General features: G+C 48.9%; 1 protein-coding gene and 1 long non-coding RNA gene across 2 annotated transcripts in view; one reads left to right on the plus strand and one right to left on the minus strand.

The window, feature by feature from the left end:
• Positions 1-20,707, minus strand: part of YPEL2 (yippee like 2) — a 58,613-nt gene extending 37,906 nt beyond the window's left edge. Inside the window, exon 1 of the mRNA XM_084803305.1 lies at positions 20,488-20,707. Coding sequence (XP_084659431.1) covers positions 20,488-20,636 — 149 coding nt within the window. The 5' untranslated portion in view covers positions 20,637-20,707. The remainder of the gene's footprint in view (positions 1-20,487) is intronic.
• LOC311579740 lies at positions 14,906-17,680 on the plus strand. Its single transcript, XR_014773240.1, has 2 exons — positions 14,906-15,652; positions 16,420-17,680. It is a non-coding gene; the product is annotated as an uncharacterized lncRNA (long non-coding RNA).
• Positions 20,708-26,428: the final 5,721 nt, after the last annotated feature.

Below are 26,428 nucleotides of genomic sequence, written 5' to 3' on the forward strand. Positions count from 1 at the left end.
CCAAAAAAACACTGAATTCGCAGCTCCTTCTACAGAAAAAAGTGTTTGTAGCATCTACTGGAAGCTGAGGAAGTCACAAGCATAGAGCCACGAGACACACCTCACCATGGCTAAGCAACCATCGTGCTGCATGATGCTGGAAAACCCTGGAAAGAGTGGGCTATGGGTAGGTTTGGTTTTGAGACGTGGTCTCCCTATGTAAACCAGGCTGGCCTTGATCTAGAAGCCCCAGCCTCCACAGCAATGGGATTAAGCTGTGCGCTATCAAGACCTGCATTACTGCTCTTTAGTCATCTCACAAGCACCCTAAAGAAGGGACTTGTTGGGGGCGGGGCCTGGGCAGGGAGGCAGAAAGCATTAGGAAGAGTGCCATGCTCAACTGGTCCAGGACAAGCTAGAAGGAATGGGAGACAAGAACAGTAGTCAAGCAAGGGGCATGGAGAGATGGCTCGGCAGTTAAGAGCATGAGCTCCAGCAGGGTTAGCTTCCAGCGCCCACCGCAGAGGGCTCACAGCGGCCTGCAACGCCAGCTTCGGAGGAGCTGGTGCCTCTGACCGCAAGGGCTGCCTTTGCACTCACACGTGCACACCCCCTCTCTTAAAAATAAGCAGTCTTGGGAAAAAGAGCGGTGAAGCAATGGTAGTAAGAGGCGCTCTGTACCTAATTAGAGAGAGCGCAGGCCAAGTAGAAAACAAAGATGGACACCAGATGGGGGAGGGGTTGTGGGGGGGTGGGGGGGGTTGGGGGTGGAGGCACCTAATCACCTAGTGTCCTCCTCCTTCCCATTTGGGGCAGTCAGGGTTCTAGAGGGACAGAGCTCATATGGCATCAGAGCGGCTCACAGCTGTGCTCTAGCTAGCCCGACAATGGCTGCCTACCCACAGAAAGGCCAAGCATCCAGCAGCTGTGCAGAGGCTGGTGTCCCCGCTGCCTTCTGCACAGGCCCAAATCCTGAGGAATTCTAATGCCAGTGAGGCAATGGACTTGCCAAGGAAGACAAGCACACAAGGAGCAAAATGCTTTCTTCTCCCAGAAGAAGGTGTGGGCCCAGAGTAAAGATGGGTCTTCCTACCTCAAAGATCCAGATTAAAGTGGGTCTTCCAATTTCAAATGAATCAAGAAAAATCCCTAGCTGGGCGGTGGTGGCACAAGCTTTTAATCCTAGAATTTGGAGGGTGGGGGTGCGGAAGGCAGGCTGGATCTCTCTGAGTTCAAGGCCAGCCTGGTCTACAGAGAGAGTTCCAGAATAGTCAAGGCTACACAAGAGAAATTCTGTAAGGGGGGGGGGGGAGGGGCGACATTCATAGGCGTACCTAGCAATCTGGGTTTTAATTCTTGAAACAGTCAAGTTGACAGGCAATAATCACCATGGAATCATTTAAGGGAGGTTTAAATTGCTTGATTTAACTCTCAATAAAGAAAATACATTGATTTTCCTGAAGAGAGAAGTGTATACAGGGCTATAGACCTCACCACATTTTAATTTCTTAACTTTAGTCCTGCTAATGGTGCCACCGTGCGCAAGGGCTACAAGAGTCCAACTTGCTGAGCATTTTGCGAGGCCAAATTGATTTCCAACAATAATCAAAAGCCCTCGGGGCTTGTGTACAATTTAAACAGCATTTTAAGTGAACTAATAATCCACAGTGGAAATTAATGGGAGACTTTCTACCACCACCAGCTAGCTCATGCTGACCGCCACGGAAAGAAAAATGTGAAATATTATGATTAAAAACAAAGATCTCAGATATGCTACCACCTCAAGAGCCGACAGCACAGGGAACACGCACTGAGCCTGGCAGGCCCTCCTGACTGACAGGCCATTCCCATGGGGAGTCACAGTAGCAACTGAAATTCAAAACTGTCCCTTCCAGGCGTCACTGGGAGGGAAGACTGCCATGGGCTCTTTCTTTAGTTAAGCCATCAGGAACCTGAGAGGTGGCCCGGAAGCCAGGCAGCATCACACAACAGGCTCAGAAGCTGGGTGGTGGTGGAAGTGGCCTCAGGAAAGACAGGACTACCCCTACCATGTGCCTGTGTTGTTTTTGTTGTTGTTTTAACATAGAGAAGGCAGAAGGTAAGTAGAAGCAGGTTCTAGAATCCCAGAAATGAGTTCAGTTCCTTCCTAGCTGGGGACACCCGGCAAGCTTCTCAACTGCTGACCCTCGCTTTCCCTTAAGTATTAAAATGAGATGACCGTGTGCTCGTTAGGGCTGGCACGCATAAGCTGTAGCTATTTTTAGTGGTCAGTGGAAACAAAATGATGCCACTTTGGATGGGACAACTCGAACCGCCCATGGTTCCAAGACACCACACATGCACACTTCCACACTTTGGTTGCCATCCCCCGAGTCCTGTACAGCCCTCTCCTGTCTCTTCACCAAGCTCTTACTGGTCCATTCAGACCTAGCCAACCGAGGGCATGGCGGTGCTATAAAGCTGGCGTTTGGAAGCTGAGGCAAGAAGATGACATCTGTTTGAGGCCAGCCTGGGCTACAGAGCGGGGAGGGGGAGGGGGAGGAACACAGGGCCTGGGGGCAGGTGAACTTGGATTCGGTCTGGATTCTTCCAGCTAGTTGTGTTAACCCTGGGCAACATGCCTCCGAGGAGGAAACCCTGCCGCCTTCACCCTGAAGTGATTAGAAGGACAAACAGTCACACACAGCCCCAGGCACATGGTTCTCGACAGCCCTCAAGAGCAAAGGGCGCAGGAGTTACTGTTCTTATCCCACCCCCCAAGCACCCCCTACCCCCCCACCCACCCCCACCAAGACCAAAGGTACCAGTGCCCCTGGCTGATTCACAGTGGTTAGGAAGCTGCATAGACTTACAGGCCAGCTAGAGCCTGTACATAGTAAGACCATGTATCAAAAACAAACAACAGGGAGGGGGAAAAAAAAACTAACAAAACTGTTATGGGTTGGGTGTGACAGAGCAGGCCTAAAACTCAAGCACTCTAGGAAGACTGCTCCAGGTTTGAGCTAGGCTGGTCTCTGTTGCAAGTCCTGGGCCAGCCAGGGCTACATAGTGAGTGAGACCTTGCCTCGGTTTCCAAAACCCCAAACCAACAACTCACAAAAGGAGGGGGGAGCAGGAATGTGTTGTCATTTCGGGCACCTCTTTTATAGCCGTGGACCACAGAGAACTCCAAACGCAAGGAGCCATGTTCCTTCAGAGACACAGACAACCATTCGTTTCAAACCTGGATATAGGGTCTGTCTGCCCTTGATTCTGGGCAAGTATCTGACATATGGCAATCCTCCATCGTCTCTGGGACTCCTCGTCTCATTAAAGTTTTTGTTGTTGTGTTTGAGCGCTGGCATTAAAGGCTTGCATCCCGAGCGTAGTGTACATGTGTGTACATACAACTGTGTGTGCAGTGCCCTTGCAGGCCAGAAGAGGGCTGGCTGTAAGTCATCCTGTGGGTGCCAATAACCTAATAAGGTCTTCTGAAAAGACAAGCGTTCTCTCCAGCCCCTCTAGTTCCAAGTTTTAATGTTTAAGCAGAACCTCGGCGCACAGTGAAGCCTCTTCTGTGCACTGACTTTCATTTTCTTTTTTTTTTTTTTTTTTTTTTTTTTGGTTTTTCGAGACAGGGTTTCTCTGTGTAGCCTTGACTGTCCTGGACTCGCTCTGTAGACCAGGCTGGCCTCGAACTCACAGCGATCCGCCTGCCTCTGCCTCCCGAGTGCTGGGATAAAAGGCGTGCGCCACCACGCCTGGCTCCTGACTTTCATTTTCTTAGGCCCATCAGTTCAGCAAGGCAACAGAACATGGCGGTCTTACAGAGTCCACTCAGTGGCTGCTGAATGGTGGTGGCTTTGCAGCCTCCGCCAGAAGAGCAGTGTGCTACATGGCTCTCAGTGCAGCACTGTAATGGGGGTGGGGGGGGGCGTGTCTCACCTCTGCTAGCACATCTGTGTGGAAAGAGAGGGTTCCCCTGAACAACCGGCAATGTGCAGGGCACTGACTAGGTACTGGGCAGAAGCCGCTGGGGCTGCCTACCGAGAAGATCAGATATTACAAGTTGCTCTACAACCGCAACAGAAAATAATGCCAAGGGCTCTCAGGGTTTCTGAAGACACTAAGGCACTCAGCTGCAGATCTCAACAGCTCTAAAATGAATTTAAAAATAACTTACAAAATGTGTGCACAGGGAGGAGCCGGGCATGGTGGTGCATACCTGTAATCCCAGCACTCGGGAGGCAGAGGCAGGTGGATAGCTGTGAGTTCGAGGCCAGTCTGGTCTACAGAGTGAGTTCAGGACAGCCAAGGCTACACAGAGAAACCCTGTCTCAAAAAACAAAACAAAACAAAACAAAAATGTGTACACACGGATAGAGATGATGGTGCACCCCTTTAATTCCAGCATTCTGGGAGGCAGAGGCAGAGGGATCTGAGTTCCAGAACAGCCTGGTCTATAGAGATCATTTCAAAAAAAACAAAACAAAAAACCCAAAAATGTATATAACATACATTAAGATTTTAAATAGATTAGTCGGATGTGATAACACACACTTTTAATCCCAGCACTTGGGAGGCAGAAACCAGCCTGGTCTACTAAGTAAGTTTCAGGACAGCCAGGGCTACACAAGAAACCCTGTCTCAACAAACAAAGATTTAAAACAGACTTTAAAATTAGGAACAGGTAATAAAATTAAGAAAAAAATGTTAGGGTACTAGAGAGATGGCTCAGAGGTTAAGAATACTGGCTGCTTTTCCAAAGGTCCTGAGTTCACCAGGCATGGTGGTGCACACATTTAATCCTAGAACTCAGGAGGCAGAGGAAGGTGGATTGATGTGAGTTCCAGGCTAGCCTGGTCTACAAAGTGAATCCAGGACAGCCAGGGCTATACAAAGAAACCCTGTCTTGGGGGGGGGGGGAAGGACACAAAAACAAAAGGGGGCTGGAGAGATGGCTCAGAGGTTCAAAGAACTAGCTGCTCTTCCAGAGGTCCTGAGTTCAACTCTCAGCAACCACATGGTGGCTCACAATGAGAGTGGATGTCTTTTTCTAGAGCGCAGGCATGTACATGCAGACAGAGACTGTATATATAATAAATAAATAAATTTTTTTAAAAGAAAAGAAAAAAGAACAATGGTCCTGAGTTCAATTCCCAGCAACCGCACGGTGGCTCACAACCATCTATGATCTATAATCCATCTGGTTCCCTCTTCTGGCCTTCAGGGAGGACACTGTATGCAGTCCTTGACTCGCCATGTAGACTATGCTGGCCTCAGACTCACAGCCTGCCTCTATAGGGTGCTTCTGTGCGGCGCCACCACGTCCAGCTGTTTGTTTTTCAAGGCAGGGTCTCTCTGTGTTGCCCCGGCAGTGCTAGAACTTTCTGTAGACCAGCCTGGCCTTGAACCTGGACATCCAACCTGGTTCTGGAGTGCTGGGATTAAAGGCGTGCTGGAGGAAGAGTTCAAAAGAAAAGGGAGATGGGGAAGGAAGGTGATGGGAGGGAAAATGCATGTTCTTCATATGCAGAATCTAGGTTTTGTTTGTTTGTTTGTTTGTTTTTGGTTTTCGAGACAGGGTTTCTCTGTGTAGCCTTGGCCATTCTGGACTCACTTTGTAGACCAGGCTGGCCTCGAACTCACAGCGACCCTCCTGCCTCTGCCTCCCGAGTACTGGGATTAAAGGCATGTGTCACCACGCCCAGCTCAGAATCTAGGTTTTAAATATTTTTTTTTTAATTAAACAACAACAAGAGGGCTAGAGAGCTGGAGAGATGGCTCAGAGGTTAAGAGCACTATCAGTTCTTTCAAAGATCCTGAGTTCAATTCCCAGCAACCACATGGTGGCTCAAAACCATCTACAATGAGATCTGGTGCCCTCGTCTGGTGTGTAGACACATTTAGGCAGAATACTGTATAAATAAATAAATCTTTAATTAAAAAAAAGAGTTGGGCTAGAGAGATGGCTCAGCAGTGAAGCTTTTGATGCTCTTACAAGAGGACCTGGGTTTAATTCCCAGCACCCACATGGTGGCTCACACCAACTCCTGTTCCAGAGGATCTGATGCCTTCTAACCTCTGGTGTGTGCCATGCACATATGACGTACAGACATACATGAAGGCAAAACATCTCTACACATAAATAACAAAGTTGGGGCTGTGTGGTAGTTTGACTAAGAATGGCTCCCATAGGCTTATATCTGAGTGCTTGGTCACCAGGGAGCAGCACTATTTGAGAAGGAATGGGAGGTGTGGCCTTGTTGGAGGGGGTGTCTTATGGGAGGTGAGCCCAGTGTTCTGCTCTCTGTTTGTGGTTAAGATAAAGGTCTTGGCTACTTCTCCAGCGCCATGCCTGCCTGCCACCGTGCTTCCTGCCATGTCTAAAGTGACCTCTGAAACTGTAAGCCTCCAAGTAAATGCTTTTAAAAGAGTTTCTTTGGTCACAATGTCTCGTCATAGCAATAGAGCAGTGACTAAGACAGGCTGAACTAATGGCCCAGTGAGAGCCCTGCTGCTCCCCTAGAGGACCTAGGTTTGCAGAGCCCCGTGTCAGAAGGCTCCTGACTGCCTCTAACTCCAGCCCCCGTGAATCCAACAGCCTCTTCTGGCTTCCATGGGCATACACACACACACACACACACACACACACACACACACACACACACACACACACACGGGTAACACTTGATGCACGTGCACACACTCGCACACTCTTTTAAAACATGTATGTATGTATGTATGTATACACACCACATACATACATGAATAATAAGGACGCCAAGCCCAGCTTGAAATGAGTGGTCTTAAAATTGCTAAAATACTACCTCATAACCTGGGGAAGCAAAAAAAAAGAAACTGCCCAATTTCGGGAGGCAGAGGCAAGTGGATCACTGTGAATTCAAGGACAGCCTGGTCTACAAAGTGAGTCCAGGACAGTGACAGTCAAGGCTACACAGAGAAACCCTGTCTTAAAAAACCAAAAAAAAGAATAAGAAGAAGAAGAAGAAGAAGAAGAAGAAGAAGAAGAAGAAGAAGAAGAAGAAGAAGAAGAAGAAGAAGAAGAAGCTACCCAACCAGTATACAGATTTTTGAATTTTTGCTGTGAGGGCAGGAAATAATGAGAAATCTAACATACAAAATCCCAGAATAAAATAGGCACCGTGGCTCATTCCTGTAGTCCCAACACTCAGAGGCAGAGAGGCAAGGACTGCCGCAGTTCAGGACTAGCCTAACCCACATAGAGTTCCAGGCCACGCTGTCTCAGAAACAAAAATCTTCCAACTCTATCACAAGAGTTCATATCATGTGATTAGCTTGCAAATTTGTTCCTTGGAGCATCCATCTGAGAAAACAGACATAAACAAACTACAGCTTGACAGGAGGGTCAGAGCAGAAGGGGCCAAGACCGTGGATTTCGGATGGTCTTGCTGGATCCTAGGGTCAATGCTGACTCAAGAAGAATGAAGAGCTGCGGAAGTTTCTGGCAATGCTTCATGACTATCATTAATCACAATCAAGATTGAGTAACAAAAAACATGGGCCTCTGAGCAAGCAAGTGGCAAGCACTGAAATCTTATCCACCGCTGGGGCTATTCTGCCTTGGTGGGGCCCTCATCTCCTTCTCCCTAAGCTTATGGACTGAGATGGGGAGGACTGTGCATACCTATAAGTCTATCACTTGGTTTAAGACCAGCATAAACAATAACTCGAGACTTCATGGGCCTGAGCTGAATAGTAAGGTCCTCTATCTCAAAACCAAGGCTGCCTAGGCTTCACTTCCTGCCTAAGGCTGGCTCTCCGGATGTGCCTTCTGCACCTTTGACCCCTTTTCTAAAGAGTACATTCGGTAAACTCCCACCCAAGAAGACACTTGACACTAGGCTGGGATGAAGATCAGGGATGGGTGACTTACCTACCCATGAGGCCCTGGGTTCAACTCCCTGCAGGGACCGGGTTTTTGTTTTTATGTTTGTTTGGTTTCTCGAGACAGGTTTCTCTGTGTAGACCAGGCTGGCCTCAAACTCACAGAGATCCACCTGCCTCTGCCTCCCAAGTGCTGGGATTAAAGGCGTGCGCCCATACCACCACCACCACCACCACCACCACCACCACCACCACCACCACCACCAGGCTCAGGTGCTGTATTTTTAAAATGTAACATTATTACTGTGTGAATGTGTATGTATCCGTGGATGTGTATGTATGCTTGTGTGGGCAGGGTGACTCGCACTCAGTTCACCAGGCTTACACCAAAAAAAGCACATTTACCCACTGACTCACCTCACTAGCCCTTGTAAGCAGTTTTTGTTTAAATGTATTGAATGTTTTGCATTCGTGTTTGTGTGTTCACAAGAGCGCTTTGGTGCCCGCGGGGACCAGAGGGCACTGGATCCCCTAGAACTGGAGTGACAGATGGTTGTGAACCAGCAGGCAGGTCCCAGGGATTAAGCCCAAGTGCTCGTAACTGCCAAGCCATCGCCTCAGCCCCTAGAGGTAGCTCATTGAGAGCTCCATCATTGCTTGCCTCTTCCCCACAGGCTGGCCATCATCTTCTTCACTGCATCCTTTCACTCCACCCCTCTGTCCCGCTGGGAACTAAACCCTGGGCCCTGCACACACTAGGCAGGTGGGCGGTCTGCCACCCAGCCCCACTTCACCTCCTTAAAGACCCCCTGACGGATCAGGTTAACTCCTTTCTCTCCCCTTTTTATACTTCAGGTCCTCTAACCGACTCTGGTTTTTGTTCTTGGTTAATTGTATGGAGTTTGTTTGGTTGGTTGGTTATGATGCTGATACCAAACCCAGGGCTGCAGGCATGCCTGGCAAGCGCTATACCACTGAGCTACACACACCCCATCCCTGGCTATGCTGCTTAATCCTATCACCCACAGCAGTCCTCACCAGCAGCCCTGCACAGGTGCCTGTCCTTTCAGAGGACTACTGTCCTTGCTTCTTTTCTGTTTGTTTGTTTGTTTGTTTTTTCCTAGACAGGGTCTCTCTGTGTAGCCTTGGCTGTCCTGGACATGCTTTGTAGACCAGGCTGGACTCGAACTCACAGAGATCCACCTGCCTCTACCTCCCGAGGACTGGGATTAAAGATGTGCGCTACCACGCCTGGCTCCATTCTAGAATCTCAAACACAACTTGGCCACATCGCTCTACTACCCTCTACTAGTTTCCTTCCAGGCTATAGGGCACAGTCCAAACCACTCTGGTGGGACCAAGAACCCGAGTCAACCCCTATATTTCGTCACCTCCCCACTCCACTGCAAACACAACGGCCACCTTACCCTGTTTCAAACCATTTCAGTTACCTGCCGTATTTTAATCTATCTCCCAGCGGGTGTAAGTGCCCGCTCATCCCTTAACACCCAACACAAATCAAACCCCGAAGCAGACCTGGCAGCCCCCCATTCCCGCACACAGAGAACATCTTTCTCTGAGATAGAATTTATCCCACAAGACAGGGCAGTTTCCTGACCCGCCCTTCACAGTGGCTCCTTCAGGACTCAGCAGCTACCTTGAAAGATAGCTAGCCTCAAATCTTACTCTGCGCTGCTCCTGTGCCCCTGCACACTCTTACACACATTAATGGGACTCACCATTAACTCTTGAGTGGCCAAGTCACCAGGGCTGGAAGACTCAGCACTGTGAGGTCATAGCCCACATGAGCTGTGCAGCATGAACCTCTCTGTTCTGCCTCCCTGAGCCTTCGTACTCTCTTGTACCCCTTGAGAGCTTCTCACTTGACCTCACCCAGGCTGCAGGTACCTTCCAGAGCCGAGAAGCTCTGAGACTTCCAACCTAGGCACCGTCTTCTCCAAGGGTTCCCTTACAGAACCCGCAGAGATAAGCCCTGTGTCAGGGCCGGCATAGGATCCCTCAACCTTGCCTCTACTGAACAGGAGAGGTCCCAAACAACCCGCACTTTTTTTTCCCCCTTCCAGGCCTCCCCTGACATCCCTTCAGTCAAGCCTTTTGTATTTGATCGGGCTCACAAATGACAATCCTGGTTAAAACAAAACGAATCGCATTCTTTCTACGCTCTGTGACCCAGAGCGCTACCTAGCCCGTCCCTTCTGCCCTGAGGCAGGGCTATACTTGAACTCTCATGAGAAACAGCCATTTAGGAGCCCTGTTGAGAACACAGCCTTAGAAAATGAGCCGAGCTAGGAGTAGTCTTGTCTGGGACCCCAAAACTCGGGAGATAGAGGAAAGAATGCTGCTGTAGGCTTGAGGCGATCCAAGACAAGTGAGTTCGAGGCCAGCCTTAGCTACACAGGAAGACCAAATATGACCAACCCCCCCCCACACTGCCCAAAGGATACAGTATGGCTTCTCTTCAGAAGCTACACGGCCAGAGCTCTCGCCCTGTCACCCAGCTCCAGTCTGGTCCCCTCAGAACTTGAGCTCTCAGAACCATCTTCATTTTCACTTCTATTTATGTGTTGTGATCACATCTGGGCTCCCCAAACTGATCTACCTGCGGAGTTAATGGCCGTCTTGGAGGCCAGGCACTGCTGTGACCTTGAGCGCACTGATGGGTCTCTAGGGCACAGCTGGAGCCCCAATTAGCTACAAGTTACCCATCCCAGACCTGCCAATACAATGCTGTCATTCAGCTGTCAGCACGCCTTTGGCCTTCTCACTTTTATCCCCAGGTCACATAAACCCCACGTTCCGGATGCGGACTGTCTGTGGCTGAGCCCCCTGCCTTTCCACACCTGGAATCCGGAAACTGGACTTTTAAAATGTAAGAGAAAGGGACGAGATAGTATTGAAAGGCTGCCTTTCGATCACCAGCCTGTAGATGGATAGGTTTTTATTTCGGGGTATGGAGCGGGATAGAGGTGGAAGAGGGAGGGAGAGGGAGAGAGGAGGAGAGGGGAGGGGGAAAGGAGAGAGAGTCAGAGACAGACAGACTCCATGATGAATTTCTGGCTTCTCTATATGGAAACAGCAAGTAGACCCTATTCAGAAGTCAAACCTTTCTCCTTTCAGGCCTGGTGCTTGGAGGACAGATTGCACTTTGCCAGTTCAGCCTCTCCATCTAAGAAGCTTCCACAAAGCTAGTTAATGGGTCGCCCCAAAAGCCGGGCATGAAGTACAAAGCTGGACAGCTGAGCCGGACCAGCTGTGGGCACATGCCTGAACCCCTGGTGCTTCGAAGGCTGAAGCAGGAGGGTCAAAGTTCAAGGCCGCCTGGGTGACAGAGGGACACCTTAAACTGGCCATGTAGCCAAAGGTGACCTTGAAACCCTGAGCCTTCTGGCTCCCAGAAGAGGACTCTGTATTTTTTATTCCGGTGCCCCACAGAGCTTAAACAATGAAGGACTCTACAAGCTACGTGGTAGGACAGCATGGCCAAGGCCACTCTGTATAGGACACATAGTAAGACACTGCCTCAAAATACAAAACCAAAATACAAAATACAGGGCTACAGATGTATAAATACAAGATATACATACAGGGATGGTGGAGGGCTTCAAAATGCAAAAGAAAATCTTTCAACGTGTAGTCCTTGGACTAGGGACACAGCTTGGTGGCAGATTTAGCTTGCCTGCCAGGCCCAAGGCTTTGGGTTCAATTCCTAGCACCACAAAAATATAATAAATAAAATTTATTACACACACAAATTACTAGTTTTGTTAGGTTAAGGTGATGGGGGGGAGGGGAGCAAGGCAAGCACATAGCTGAGGCTGGCCTGTTCAGAATCAAAACAATCCTCCAACCTCTAAGTGCTTGGATTATAGCTATGCACCACATATCTATAATATGATATAATATAATATAATATAATATAATATAATATAATATATCTGAGAATTCTGTCAAATCCTCATTCAGATTCTGAATGAGAATGCCGAATTCTCTTGAAACATCACCAGATTCAGTTCTTCAACGTTAAATTCCAGAAACAGAAAGATGACTAGGGTTTAGATCATTGGCTGCTCTTCCAGAGGACCTGGGTTCTGTCCCCCAAGCACCCACATGGTGGCTTCACATCCATCTGTAAGAAAGCTTCAGTGTCAAGGGATCCAACCTCCTCTTCTGTCCTCTTCACAGACACATATACAGGCGAAACACTCACACACATAAAACAATAGTAAATGCCAAACTTAGGGAAAGTAGGGGTGAAGGGACTAGGTGACAGCCTAAGGCAGAAGGAAAAGTGATAGATTAGGCACAAAAAGAAACTAATTTTTGGTTCTTATAAATGGAGTAGTTCAAAGCTATAGTTAGGTGTGGGGATAACCTTTTCCTCAAATCCAGAAGAAACCAAAAATCTTTAAAATTCCAGCCTTTGGAGGTAAAAGCAGGAGGTTCAGGAGTTCAGAGTCAGCCTAGACCACACCACAAAAGGCAGGGATTTAGGGAGTGAGAATGAACGCATATGTCAATTTTGTTTTGTTTTGTTTTTCGAGACAGGGTTTCTCTGTGTAGCCTTGGCTGTCCTGGGCTCACTTTGTAGACCAGGCTCACCTCAAACTCACAGAGATCCACCTCCCCGAGTGCTGGGATTAAAGGCGTGAGGACATTTTAATCAATGCCAACGAGCCACTGTTTGAAGCTCTTCAACTTCATTCAGTTCTACTGAGAATGGAGGTCAAAGTTCATTTCCACGAAGGTGCCCCCTTTGCTGCAGCAATGCCACCCCAGGCAGCGTTCTTTCCCCTGTGTCAGATGACTTCAAAGCACCCCATAGCCTCCCTTTGTCTGTGCCCTTCAGAATACACTCCTCCCCCCCCCCACTTAGAACCTCTTTATTCAGCCCCTACCTCCAAAGCCCCACCCTTCCTTCCCCATCTCCACAACGACTAAGCTCTTTCTACCTTGTACCCTTCATCGCTGGTTAGACAATGTACTTCTAGGGAGACAGGGTTTCTCTGTGTAGCCCTGGCTGTCCTGGACTCATTTTGTAGGCCAGGCTGACCTCAAACTCAGAGATCCATCTGCCTCTGCCTCCCCGAGTACAGGCCACCACGCCTAACCAAGATCCATGTCTTAACTGCCAAAGCCTTATTATCTGAGTAATGATTATTACCCATGAAAATAAAAGAACCGAGATCACATTTTAGCCAAGTTTTGAAGTTCTTCTACTACTGTTCCAAACCTTCACGGGCAATCACGGCCAATCCTAACCTCCCAAGCCCTGGTACTATATTCCCAAGCACAACTGGAGAAGAAACCAAATGCTCCAAATCATTAGGAAGGTCAGTGTCTCCCAGGATCAGCCAAAACAAAATAAAGGCAATCTGACACAGCCAAGTGCCACTGTCATTCACCCAGAAACCCTGTCGGAGCCCAGGGGCACGCACTGGCCATTGCCACAGGCACATCAACCCTTCCAATCCCACTGACAAACACAAGAGACCCACAGCCCTGCTTTTTCTTTCCTTTTTTTTTTTGATTGTTGTTTGTTTGTTTGTTTTCTGGAGACAAGGTTTCTCTGTGTCACCTGGCTGCCCTGAAACTCAAGAGATCTGCTTGCCTCGGCTTTCCTGTGCTGGGATTAAAGGCATGGGCCACCACAGACCCGCCAGGCCTACTTCCTTCTGAACTGTAACTTTTGTTTGGACATGCCACATTCTCAAGACCACAAGGAAGGATGGCCCTGTAGCTGTAGAAAAGCCGTGCAGCAGGCATGCAGGCAGCAGCATTGCACCACACTGGCAGAGATGCCCTGGCATTGAAAAGGTTCCTTTACCATGGCTTGGAGGAGGCACACTTTGCTTAGGACTGAAACATTATGGGCAATTTAGGGCTAGATCAGAAGTGGGCACTCCTCTGAAATGTGCAGGGAATAGAAAGAGCCTCTGACCTGAGAAAGAGAAGGTATGATCTGTACTTGGAGCCTGTTTCTTTCATATCCTAGGCTGACCATGAACTTCCTGCCTCAACCGACCAAGTGCTGGGATTACAGATGTGCACGGCCATGCCTGCTTTAGAAGATGCTAACACTCGAAGCTGAGGATTCTTAGCGCATCCTAGGCAGGAAATCACTCTTAGTGAACTACATCCCTAGATTTGTTTGATGCTGTTTCAGGTATCTCAAGATGCCTCCACCTCCCTAGTACCCACTGAGCTTTGCTTTACCTAATTAGAGCTATGTCTTAAGCAAATCTTCAAAAATTATAAGGTTACCACTGTGGGGGGCGGGGATTAGGATGCAGGCCTCTGTGAAAGCAAAATCAAGCCACAGTTTTGGCTCTGTACTTCCTGGCAATCATAACAAAAAGAGAAATATGAGCGGTTATAAATTTCCAATTGTAAAAAAAACAAAACAAAACACCAGCCGACCAGTTGCTCAGAAGGGCCACAGCATTTCCTGGCACTATGATCTCCCTAGACCTCTTTAGAGGAGACATCTATAGAAGGTTGTAGAAAATCTCCAAGGACACTCAGTCCAAGCACTCCTGAAGACGAGAAGAGGGTGGCCCATCATGCAGCTTCCGGTCAGCCCAGCTTGAGGATCAAGGCTAAAACAAGAGCGGCCACAACAGGTAGACAGCATACTTGGTTTGTTTTTTCTAGACAAGGTCTGTAGCCCTGGCTGTCCTGAAACTCATTCTGTGGGTTTTTTTTTGGGGGGGGGGGTGCTTTGTTTTGGTTTGGGTTTTGGTTTTTATTTTTCCCAAGTGCTGGGATTAAAGGCGTGCGCCACCACGCCCGGTTTGGTTTTTATTTTTCAAGACAGGGTTTCTCTATGTAACCTTGGCTGTCCTGGACTCACTCTGTAGACCAGGCTGGCCTTGAACTCACAGTGATCCTCCTGCCTCTGCCTCCCGAGTGCTGGGATTAAAGGCGTGCTCCACTAGCCAGGCCCCTGGAACTCACTCTGTAGACCAGTCAGCTGGAGCTAGTGAGCTCCAGGCCAGTCTGAGCTACAGGAAGACCCAATTTCCAAAAAGATTCAAAAATAAGAGTTGTAGGGCAGCTGTCTACAACTTGATGATCTCTAAATTCCATTCCAGCCGGGTGTGGTGGTGCACGCCTTTAATCCCAGCGCTCAGGAGGCAGAGGCATGGGGATCGCTGTGAGGCCAGCCAGTGCTGCATAGTGAGACCCTGTCTATAAAATAAGCTTTCTATTCTAATTCTGACAAATTTGAGTGGTGCTTCTGGCCTTCATCTACTTAATATAAGTTAAGACTTGGTCGTTGCCCACCACTCACTGCCAAATCAGTTGATTAGGAACGGACTCCTGTCGGCTGGAGATGAGGTGCTACCTCATACTGTAAGTGCTGTTACTGCCAGCACGCACTGAGTGCCGCCTACTAGGTGCCAGGCCTGGTTTCTCTGGCACTCCCACCTAATCCTCTCATAAATCCTGAGTGATGGCAACTATTATTAGTCCCATTTTACAAATAAGGACCAAAGATTGAGAGAATTGTAGATGGCCCAAGGTCACAGGGCTAATTATCCGGTTCTTTCTGATTCCAAAGACAGGCCCATAGCTCCACTGTAGGGCCCGCTGGTATTAATGAAATGTGTGGTTGCTGACAGAAGCACTAATGTATGTCAGGAAAAACAAAAAACAAAAACAGTGAGGCCCAAAGTGAGGTCAGCAAAAGAGGCATAGAATGTTTAATAAATAACTCTAAACATCACGGACTTTTCAGAGGCGGGGAAACCTATAAATGGAACAATAACAAAAAAAAAACAAAACTGATCTCAGCACTGGGGAGGCAGAGGCAGGTGGATCGCTGAGAGTTCGAGGCCAGCCTGGTCTACAAAGCGAGGACAGCTAAGGCTACACAGAGAAACCCTGTCTCAAAAAATAATAATAAATAATAAAAGCGTGGTTCCTTTGGTCTTTATGCTTTTAACCAACAGGTATTTCTCCAGCACCCACTAAATGCCAAGTGCTGGCTAGCAGTGAGCAAGTCAGAGTGGCACGGATGCTCTCGATGTTCCATTCCAGTAAACAAGTAGACAATATAGTTTCAGAGGGTAGGAAACTTGTTTTGATGATGATTATGGTGGTGGTGGTGGCGGTGGTGGAGGAGGAGGCGGCTAGGGCACAGCTGTCAGTAGCTTGCTTGCTTAGCAAGCTTTAAGTGGGGAGCTCAGCAAGGTATAGAACTCAGCCTGCAAAAGCTGGGCATAATAACTCGAAGACCAGCCTGGGATCCAAGAGACCCTGTCAAAAGAAACAAGTTAAGGGAACAAAAGAGGCTGTGCGGAAGCCTGGCTTTCATCTGGAAAAGGGAAGTATCAGCAGAAACAAAGAAACAAACAAACAAACAGCAAAAGCAAAACAAACAAACAAAAACAGGGTAAGAGATCATGTCTCCTTGAGGACCAGAGTTTGGTTGCCAGCACCCACAGTAAGACCAGTTCCAGGCGTCCTTGCTACTCTCCTCGTCTGGTGCCATAAATACGTGCAGACAAAACTCTTTCAAAAGAAAAAGGTGTAGCCAGGACGGGGGGGGGGGGGGGGGGGGGGGGGGAGGCTTGAAGTTGGGTGTGGTGACATACACCTGTAATCCCAGGAGTCAGGTGATAGAGGCAAGAGGGTCAGTAGGTCAGGGCCAGCTTGAGCTACATAACAAGCCAAAGACACAGCCTGTGAGCTTGGAAGATACTCTCACCCGAACGCACGGCCCATGTCAGAAACTTCACCAGGGCCCGTGCAGTTGCCGCAGAAACGTAACGAGGGCGGGAAGGCAGGTGGGGAGAGCCTGAGAGGGCACAGAGGAAGAAGAGCTTGCCACAGACACCAGGAAACCAAGGCAGGTTGCCATCTTCCACAGACCCAAGTAGACAGCATCTTTTGTTATGGATATCATCAAAAACTTGCCAGCCTTAACAAAATACCTTTAGCTTGCAGGCAGGCTGACAGGAGGGCACTGGCTGGTTTTCCATCACTGTGGGCTAGAATTTAAACCAATGCTTTACACCTGTCAAGTGCACCCAGTGGTTTGGTTGATAGACCCAGGGAAATGCTGACATAATTTACAAAGGGAAGCAGCTCCCCGATCTCTTCCCAATCCCTTCCCCTCTGCTCTCCTAAGGCTTGTAATCCTGGCCACTCTTCCGCTACTTTCATTTTTTTTCCCCCTACATGCTAAAAACTGGTTGTTCTGAATGTGAGCAGCTAGGCCAAATGGAGCGTTATGAGAGTTAATTTAAACAATCTCACAGTGAATGTTCTTATACAAGACACTTTTTTGTCAAGGACCACAGCACAGTAGAATCTGAATTTAGCTAATTAAGTGTCCCCCCCCCCCTTGTAAAGTGAAACTGCAGCTTTAATTCAAAGAAATCTCTTCCACCAACCTGTTTGGACAAAATAAGAGGGGAAATTGAATGTACAGCCCCACCGGTGGGCTCACGCTTATCTGTGCTTGAAGGCAGAGGTAAAAAGCATCAGAAACCGGGTGACTAAGGAGATCCACCTGCGCACGCTGTGCCCGTGCAATGGGAAAGAACCAGCTGACGAGGCAAGAGGTGTGGGAACTTGAGTCTCTTATTAACATCGGATGATAGACAAGGCCCCCCATCCCCCCAACCCCCAAATCAAAAATAAAAGTCACAGCCTGCCTTTCCCTCGGGCTACAGTCTGGAGCACCAGCCAGACATTAAACAAAATCAATCTCGTCTTCTGCTGGCCAGTTGCTAATCCCCTAGGCCCAATGACTGCCTCGAAGCCATTAACATCGTTACGACAATGAAAATTCACATAACCTGAACAGCACACGCGCGCTCGCGCACCGCTCACATCTCCAGCCCGCCCCACCCCCCACCCCACGGGCTCAAACATCCAGGGGTACACACACAACAGTGAGGAGTGGCCTCGAGTGAGCTGGAGCGTAACGGGGTGCAAGGATTGCCAGGCAGTCTCTTCCCCTCTTCACCGAAGCTTTTGAGGGCCCCACTCTGTAACCCCACCTAGCCTGGAACTCGCTACTACGCAGAGAACTCAAGAGCTGACTGCCTCTGCTTCCTGAGTCGGGGGACCAGAGGTACACACCACCATGTCAGGCCCCTTAGACTTTTCCAAGGGACTGGTGGCTCAGTGCTCTGAAAGCTTGCACCCACGTGTGGGACATCTACCTGACTTTGCACTCCACATCTTCAGTGTCGTCATCAACTCCAAGGAATCAGCCACCTGCAGCATCTAATGGGTACACTCCACCCCCACGCCCCCTATTAGCACCTCTAAATAGATGTGAACCAGCCTGTGGCTACATGGTGCTCCAGCCTACAAGGCCAGCCTGGACTGTAGCAAGAAACCCTGTCTTGGAAATGAGACAAAGGAAAAAAGAAACATCTCTGGAGTAATTAACACACTATACATATACATAAGTAAAACATGCACACATATTATTTTTTAAACTGGTTAATTTCTAAACACTACTCTGGCCATCACGCATATACAGGCTGGAGGACCTCTGCCCTAAAACAATGTTTCTCAAACTGAAAGTCATGACCCATTTGGTTAGGAAATCAAATTAATGAGTCATGACCACCAACTGATTTTCTTTTTCTAATGAAGCAGGGAAAAAAAAAAACACACAGCATATACTGCGGGTAGTATGGCAATAGTTATTGCTTCCTAGAACTTTGTCAGTAGCAGGCCAGTAGCATTGCTATAATATATTCCTTGCTGTTTGAAAACCGTTGTTCTAAAGAACTGAAAGGTTTTTGTTTTCTTTTCTGAGACAAGAGTGTCTCCCTACATATCCCCGTCAAATCTGGAAGCTTTTTATACAGACCAGGGTGGCCTCAGACTTGCAGTGAGCTGCCTTTAGCTTCGAGAGTGCTGGGGTTAGTCACATCCCACCATTCCTAGCTAGGAAAGCTGTATTATTTGTATTTCAGAGACAGTTTTACTGTGTAGCCTTGGCTGTCCTGGACCAGCTTTGTAGACCAGGCTGGCCTCAAACTCACAGTGCCAGGATTAAAGGCGTGCACCACCACCGCCCGGCTAAAGGTATGCTATGTATGTTCCTTATTTCCCGTTTTCCACCCTTCAAATCAAGCAAAGAGACCCAAGAGATGATGTTACTGAATTCTAAGCTAAGGCAGAACGCAACTGAGGTAGTCCTGAGCCCAGGACCGGCACTCCTCCATCCCATTTGACCAGAGAGTGCCAAGGGGAAGTTTACCCAGCTCTCGTAAGGCTGAAGAACTCATATCTGGTCTGTAAAGCCACTCATATCACAGCCCAGGACAAAATGGGGGTGGGGGCAGTTATAACTGAGTACGAACCAGGCACAATGATGCCTATGTATGAAAATGTCATAATAAAGCCATTATATTGTAAACCACAGAATTTTTTTTAATTACATAAAAAAAGAATGAAACTTCCTCAAAGGTTAAGACTATCAAATAAGAGAGTTGGACTGAGGGACTGATGTTGGGTAAAGCCTACCACAGTGTGGGGCCAAAAGAAAAGCAGGCGTGAACCCCATCTCACTCATCAGATCCTGTGAGCTCCCAAGCTAGGGGACTGCAGAGCCTCAAGCATGAGATTTACTTTAATTCCCTTGTGCCTCTAACGTTCTCTGTAAACGGGGTACAGAAAAGTAAGCCTTAGTGCTCTGAACACGGAGCCCATCTTACAAGAACGAAAAGCATGAGGGGAGAAAAAAAAGAGGGGGGATAGACTCCGAGTCAGTGGCTCAAAGACCCTCCAACGTGGCACCGAAGGATAAACTAGCCAGGAGGCCAAAAAGCAAAATCCTAGCAGAGCTCCGGGGCAGTCCCATTGGCCATTTCCAGCAGCCTTGATTGTGGAAGGCTGGGGAAACCGGAGGATGCCCACTCAGCTTTTAAAGACTGGGTAAAAGTGAAATCAGAGGTGGCAGGCAGTTCTTTGCACAAGGTGTCCAAACAAACAGACTTGCACCCTCTGGTTAGTAGTGCCAGCCACGAGACAGGAGTAATGCCCCACCGTTTCGGGGAAAATCACCCGAACAGAGACAGCAACCAGGCAGGTGAGACTCCAAGCAGGAAGAGGCCAGAGCCAGCTTCGGGGAGGGACCCTCTGCAGAGGCCCCCGCAGCGGGTCTAGCAACAGAGTTCGCACCCACCCCTTGGCAAGGCCGCTGGGAAGGCGCCAGGGAAACGTCCAGGCAGGAACTCGCTGCGGTTCCCTTGGCCAGGGGCTGGCGAACCGCTCCGGGACTTTTGAGGGCGTTGTGCCCCAGACCCAACTGTCTGATGGAGACCCAGACCGCACAGCCGGGTGCCACTGTGTGCCAGCCGTGGGGAGATCACGCCGAACAAGAGAAGCGGCGGCTCAGGGGGTCCTAACAATCGCTGGCCAGTTTGCCGTCGTCCCCAAGTCCCGAACCCAGAGCGCGCGCCAGTGTTTGTAAACAAACCGGTCACGTGGCCCCGGCAGCCCGCCCCTGGAGCCCCAGGAACCCTAAAGGAGCCCCCGCGGGACCTCGCCAGCATCACCCTAGCCGAGCCGGGCTGCGCGGGAGCCCGACCGTCCCCAGGGCGCACAGCTCTAACCCGAGTGGACAGCGCCCCACGCCCACGCGAGGCCAGTCCACGATCCCCTTACCTGGCGACAGGCTGCCCGGTCTGGCCAGCGCCGGGCTTAGCTGCTTCAGATTGTTTGGCGACGAAGGACAGCAAGGCTGACTCTAGCGCTCCCTGCGCGCTCTTAAAGCCACAGCCTCCGCCACCGCCGCGGCCACTGCCGCTCCGCATCCCTCCGGAGTCCGGGCCGGGGGCTTGACGGGTGACAGACGCGCCCCCGCGCCTATCCCATCGTCTCAGCACATAGCAACATGCCACTGGTTGGTCCGGCACGGCCGCAGCCCATCCAGGAGGAGCCAATCAGCGAAGGACGGAACTCCGCCCCTGCTTCCCCTGCCTCCCGCCTCCAACCCCCACCCACCCCTCTGCCCTGGCGGGGCGCGCGTGCGAGGAGTGTGGCGAGCTCTGGGTCCCGCGGGTGCCGGCAGCTGGCGGGCAGGGCTGGGAGGAGAGGTGATTAGGGTGGGTGACCTCTCGGAGATAGGAGCCTGTTTGTTTGGGTTTACTGGGATTCCCAGGACCGGGGGCTATGTTGGGAAGTGGGATTTACAGTGCTTTAGCTTGGAGAACATGGACTGTAATCTCTCCCTTTACTTTTAAGTCATTCCTGACCCAGTGCCTAAGTTACTGGAAGTGGCCGGCAGAGTTCAAGGCAGGTGGATTTAATAAGATAGCACCAGTTTCATCAGGCCCACTCATGCCCAGCTCAGAAGCAGAGAGGCAATTCTCCCTTCTCTCTGCTTTAATAGTAATTTCGACCCGTTAAGACCAGGAAGGGGTTGCCTAGTGTGCGAGTGTCCCTGGATTCAATCCCCAGTGGGAAAGCCTTCAAAAGGACTTTAGAAGAATTGGGGTCCCTAACGCTGACGGTTTTCCCAAGGTCTTCAGAGGTTAATGAGGTCGATCAGTACTAGAAAATAGAAATAAGAATAGTCAAAGTGACCAAAGAGGAGGAGCTGGCATTCTGGGTCAGTGGGGTGGTGCTTTTCAAGGAAGAGGTGGTTAAAAAATAAACTCCTGACAGTCGGGAAGTCCAGTGAGGAGGCACCAGGTGGGTGGAGTGGGGCAGAGTCTTCCAGCAGGAAAACAGGTCAAGTTGATAAAGGATTCCTGCCACAGGACAGAACCGGTCCACCCATTTCACTAACGCCCTGGGATTCTGCGTGGAGTTGGGGCAAAAAACAAACAAACAAACACGTGTTTTCACTGACATTTTAGAAAAGAAGGAAACAAATAGTAGCTGGGCAGGGTAGTTCTTGCCTTATAACCCAAGCGCTTGGAGCTTGGAAGCCGAGGCAGAAGAAGGGTTGGAAGTTCAAGGTCATCCTCGCTACACAGCCAATTCCAAGCCAGCCTATGTTACATGGGGAAAAAAAAAAGTTTATGTTTTTGCATGCGGGGTCCTGAAGGAGGCCTAGGTGACTTGAGTCTCCGACCTGGCAGTAGCTTACACTGGGTATGGTGTTTGGGTAGATCCCCAGGTGACTCAAAACGTCACCTGTAACCCCACCCAGCTCTTTTTAATACACGTGCAATCAACCAAGCTGTCTTCAGTTAATGTACGGCAGGGCACGCGGTTAGGGATGCACTCCTTCCCCCTACGAGTAGGTATCACTTCTCAGTGTAAGGCATTGTCACTGTTTACAACTGGCTGCTTTGGGGAGTCTAAACCCTGGCGGCAAAAAAAGCCTTGGGCCAATTAATCACAAACTTGAACAGGTTTAAGGTCCCTTCGATAAGAAGATATGTTACATTCTTTAGATTATCAACAGTGTGATTACCAGCCCCAGGACTGCTTTCTGGGATAAGTCCGTTGTGTCCTTTGGGCCTTAGTTCCCATAACCTAAAATAAAGGGTCTAGGGTGGAGCACACAGATCTTACCGAGTGTGCTTGAGGCTCCAGGTTCAATTCCCATTTCTGCAAAAATAAATAAGGAGGGCTGAAGTCCTTCCCCCACCCCACCCTAACGTTTCAAATAAGGAACCAGAAACTTGAACTTGTTACATTTCTGCAATATTGTATTACTGAATATGTTTATATCCACCGCTTCCCTACCTGCTAACAGTAGATTCTGTACTGGTTTAACACCCTAGGATACTGGTGTGTTATGTAACAAGATTGGAGGCTACTGTTTTCTGTTTAAATAAAAGATAACATTAGCTAAAGAAGACCTGCCTGGTGTAGGGTGCTCTGAGGACCCCTGCAGGCATGCTGTGTGATTGCAGTAGATTGATTGAAAGAGGCAACAGAACCACCGGGCCTGGAAAAACAATAGAATAGGCCAGCCAGCAAAAAAAAAAAAAAAAAAAAAAAAAAAAAAAAAAAGCCAGAGCATGCCTCCTCGCAGCCAAAGGAGCCAAACATTGTGAGCTGACAAGGAAAAAGGGAGAACCGAAAACAAAGAAGTGGGGAACTCAAGTGCTAGAAACTAACTTCTCTTTCTCTCTAAACCCAAACACCTTCGCTTGCCCTCAGTACACATTTGCTTAGTGCCCATCTTGAGCACCATTTCCTGTTTAACTTGGACTTATTCTGAGAATCTATGGAGAGGAAAGAAGGCCAGGCCAATGGACAGTTGGAGAATAGACAGCGATTTATCCTGAGGGCGACGACAGATGAAGCAATATGCAGACTAGAGACAGCAACAAATGTATTCAGAGTCACAGGACAGGACTACGTTGTTTAAAAAAAGAAAGAAAAGAAGAGCAACAAGAAAACCAAAACCTTTGGGAATAAGGGTTTGAGAGTTTGCTGGCCTCACAGGCCTAGCATCAGCCTGGCTGGCTCTTTGTGAAGCCATCCCAAACGTATTCATTCTCAAAGCGTTCGCTGTCTTCCGTCACCTTTGACCACCAGTCCCATGTTTTCACTTTTGCAGCACAAATGCTGCCACTGCTATGACCAAAGTCACTTTTTTTCTCTTTTCATTCTTTCTTTCTTTCGAGATGGTCTATTTTGTAGCCATGGCTATCCTGGAACTTATTCTGTAGATCAGACGAGCCTTGAATTCACAGAGATCCACCTGCCCCTGCCTCTCGAGTGCTGGGATTAAAGGCGTGCGCCGCCAGGACTAGGTTCTCTTTTCATTTTTCATGGTTGATTTTTAAAATATATTTATTAGCCGGGAGTGGTGGCGCACGCCTTTAATCCCAGCACCCGGGAGGCAGAGGCAGGCGGATCGCTGTGAGTTCGAGGCCAGCCTGGTCTACAAAGAGTCCAGGACAGCCAAGGCTATACAGAGAAACCATGTCGGTGGTGGGGGTGGGGGGGTGCAGGGGGGGGAAGGGGGTGGGGAGGAGTGAGGGGGGAATTTATATATATTGTGTGTGTGATTGTGTACATGTAGAAGACGGGAAAGGACAACTCGTAGGAGTCAGTTCTCTGCTTCCATTTTGGTTTTATTTGTTTTGAAAAAGTAGGAAAAACTTGTTTGAGAACTAGATTTACTTGGTTTTCTTTGTTTCTTTCTGTTTTGTTTGTTTCTATAATCTAGTATCCTTTTTGTTTGTTTGTTTGTTTGTTTGTTTTTCCAGACAGGGTTTCTCTGTGTAGCCTTGGCTGTCCTGGACTCACTTTGTAGATCAGGCTGGCCTCGAATTCACAGCAATCCGTAGACCAGGTTGGCCTCAAACTCACAGCAATCCACCTGCCTCTGCCTCCCGAGTGCTGGGATTAAAGGCGTGCGCCACCACACCCAGCTCCATTTTAGCCTTTCATAGCATTTGAAATACTCCCATCTTCTGGTCCCCTTCCCTTCCCTTCCCACACCTGAATCCACCCGCAGGCCAAGTCACTTTCACTCCAAAATGCACATTGGCTGCTGCACACCTTTGATCCCAGCACTCCTGAGACAGAGGCACGTGCATCTCTGAGTTCAAGGCCAGCCTGGTCTGCATACTGAGTTGCAGGAGAGCCAGAGCTACAGAGAGAAAGCCTGTCTTGAAAAATCAAAAAGCAAGCAAACCAACCAGCCCATTTGTTCTCTGTACTTACTGGTGCCACCCTGGTTTGAGCCTCTTGCTTTGAGGAAGCTGAAACCTTCCAGTAGATCTCCCTACTTGTAACTCTTTCTCTATTTAGCCAGATGGTACTTCTTCGAAACAAATTCCTTATGGTAGTCCTCGGGCCCACTCACCAGGCCTGCCAACCTCCTGGCCCTCCAGGATGTGGCCTTTGTTCACGTTGCTCAAGTCAGGCTGGCACCCTTTCCGTTCTACCAATATCCCAGCCCTTGTATTGTTGTAGGGTATAAGATCATCCCTTAAAACGCATTGGAGGGGCCGGGCGTGGTAGCACACACCTTTAATCCCAGCACTTGGGAGGCAGAAGCAGGTGGATCACTGTGAGTTCGAGGCCAGCCTGGTCTACAGAGTGAGTCCAGGACAGCCAAGGCTACACAGAGAAAGCCTGTCTCAGAAAACAAAAACAAACAAACAAAACCCAGCTCATTTCCATGTTGGTACCAGCCCCTGTAGGTACACATGCTCACATCCCTGGTCACATCTTTAATGCACTTTAAACATCTCTAGCTCACATCCAAGGCTATGTAAACAGTCACTAGACTATTGCTTTAATAATAATAATAATAATAATAATAATAATAATAATAATAATAATAATAATAAAATCTGTGTCTATTCACTAGAATTATAATTTTTTGTTTATTTTGGGTTTTTTGTTTGTTTGTTTTTTCAAGATAGGGTTTCTCTGTATGCTGTCTTGGACTCACTTTATAGGCCAAGCTGGCCTTGAACTCACAGCAATCCGCCTGCCTCTGCCGCCTCCCCAGTGCTGGGATTAAAGGTGTGCGCCACCACCGCCACCACCACCTGGCTTCCCTTACTGTATCTTTGATGCCATGAAGCTGAGAGTTGGGCAATACACACACCTTCAATCTCAGCAGCCTAGATGGCTGAGGCAGTGGGGCGGCTGCACAATCAAGGCTGGCCTGGCCTAAAGAAGGCAGAGGTGCTACACACCTTTACTCCCAGCACTCAGGAAGCAGAGGTAAGTGGACCTCTGTGAGTTCAAGGCCAGCCTGGTCTACAAAGTAAGTTCCAAGATAGCCAAAACCACACATTATGAAACCCTATCTCAAATAACAAAGAAAGAAAAAGAAAAAAGAAAAGAAATCAAATAAAACCTGGAGTGGTAATTTGTACCTTTAATCTCAGCACTGGGTGGTGGGACATGGAGGGAGAAGGCAGGCAGAGACAGGCAGATCTCTGAGTTCAAGGCCAGCCTGGAGTACATAGTGAGTTCCAGGACATCCAAGGCTATGTGGAGAAACCTGTTAGTAATAATAATAATAATAACAACAACAACAACAAGCAGAGCATGGTGAGTTAGCCCTATAATCCCATCACTCAAGAGGCTGAAGTAGCAACACCTCTGTGAGTTCAAGGCCAGCCTGGGTCACCGTGTAAGCTTCAGGTCAGTCTATGCTCTTGCAGTGGGCATCAGCCACGCCTTATGCCCCATCTACACCTTCCAAAAGCTTTGACCTTCCTAACATGTAACCGCCACAAGGTAGGTCGGGACAATAGGATCAGCTTCCTGTATTATCCCCTTACATCCATGCCTTCACTGGTCTCATAGCCTCAGAAATCCTTCTACCCTGGCAGAGACCCCTCCCCTCTAAAGTCTACAAACCCGGAGAGCTGCCTGTGTTTTGCTAGTTACCACTGGAACACTGCCACATGCCAGCGCCTCTTGCTGGGATTGGCTGCTTTATTAAAGGACCTGAAATCTGCCTCAGCATATCTACCAGACCTGCAGAGAATCTTTGGTTGGTTGGTTGGTTGGTTGGTTGGTTTTGTTTTTTCAAGACGGGATTTCTCTGTGTAGCCTTGGCTGCCCTGAAACTCGCTGTGTAGACCAGGCTGGCCTCGAACTCAGAATCCCTCTCTGCCTCCTGAGTGCCAGGATTAAAGGTGTGCTCCACCATGCCCGGATAAGAACC

Source organism: Acomys minous (genome assembly GCF_964271855.1).
Source record: "Acomys minous genome assembly, chromosome: 12".
Classification (NCBI taxonomy): domain Eukaryota; kingdom Metazoa; phylum Chordata; class Mammalia; order Rodentia; family Muridae; genus Acomys; species Acomys minous.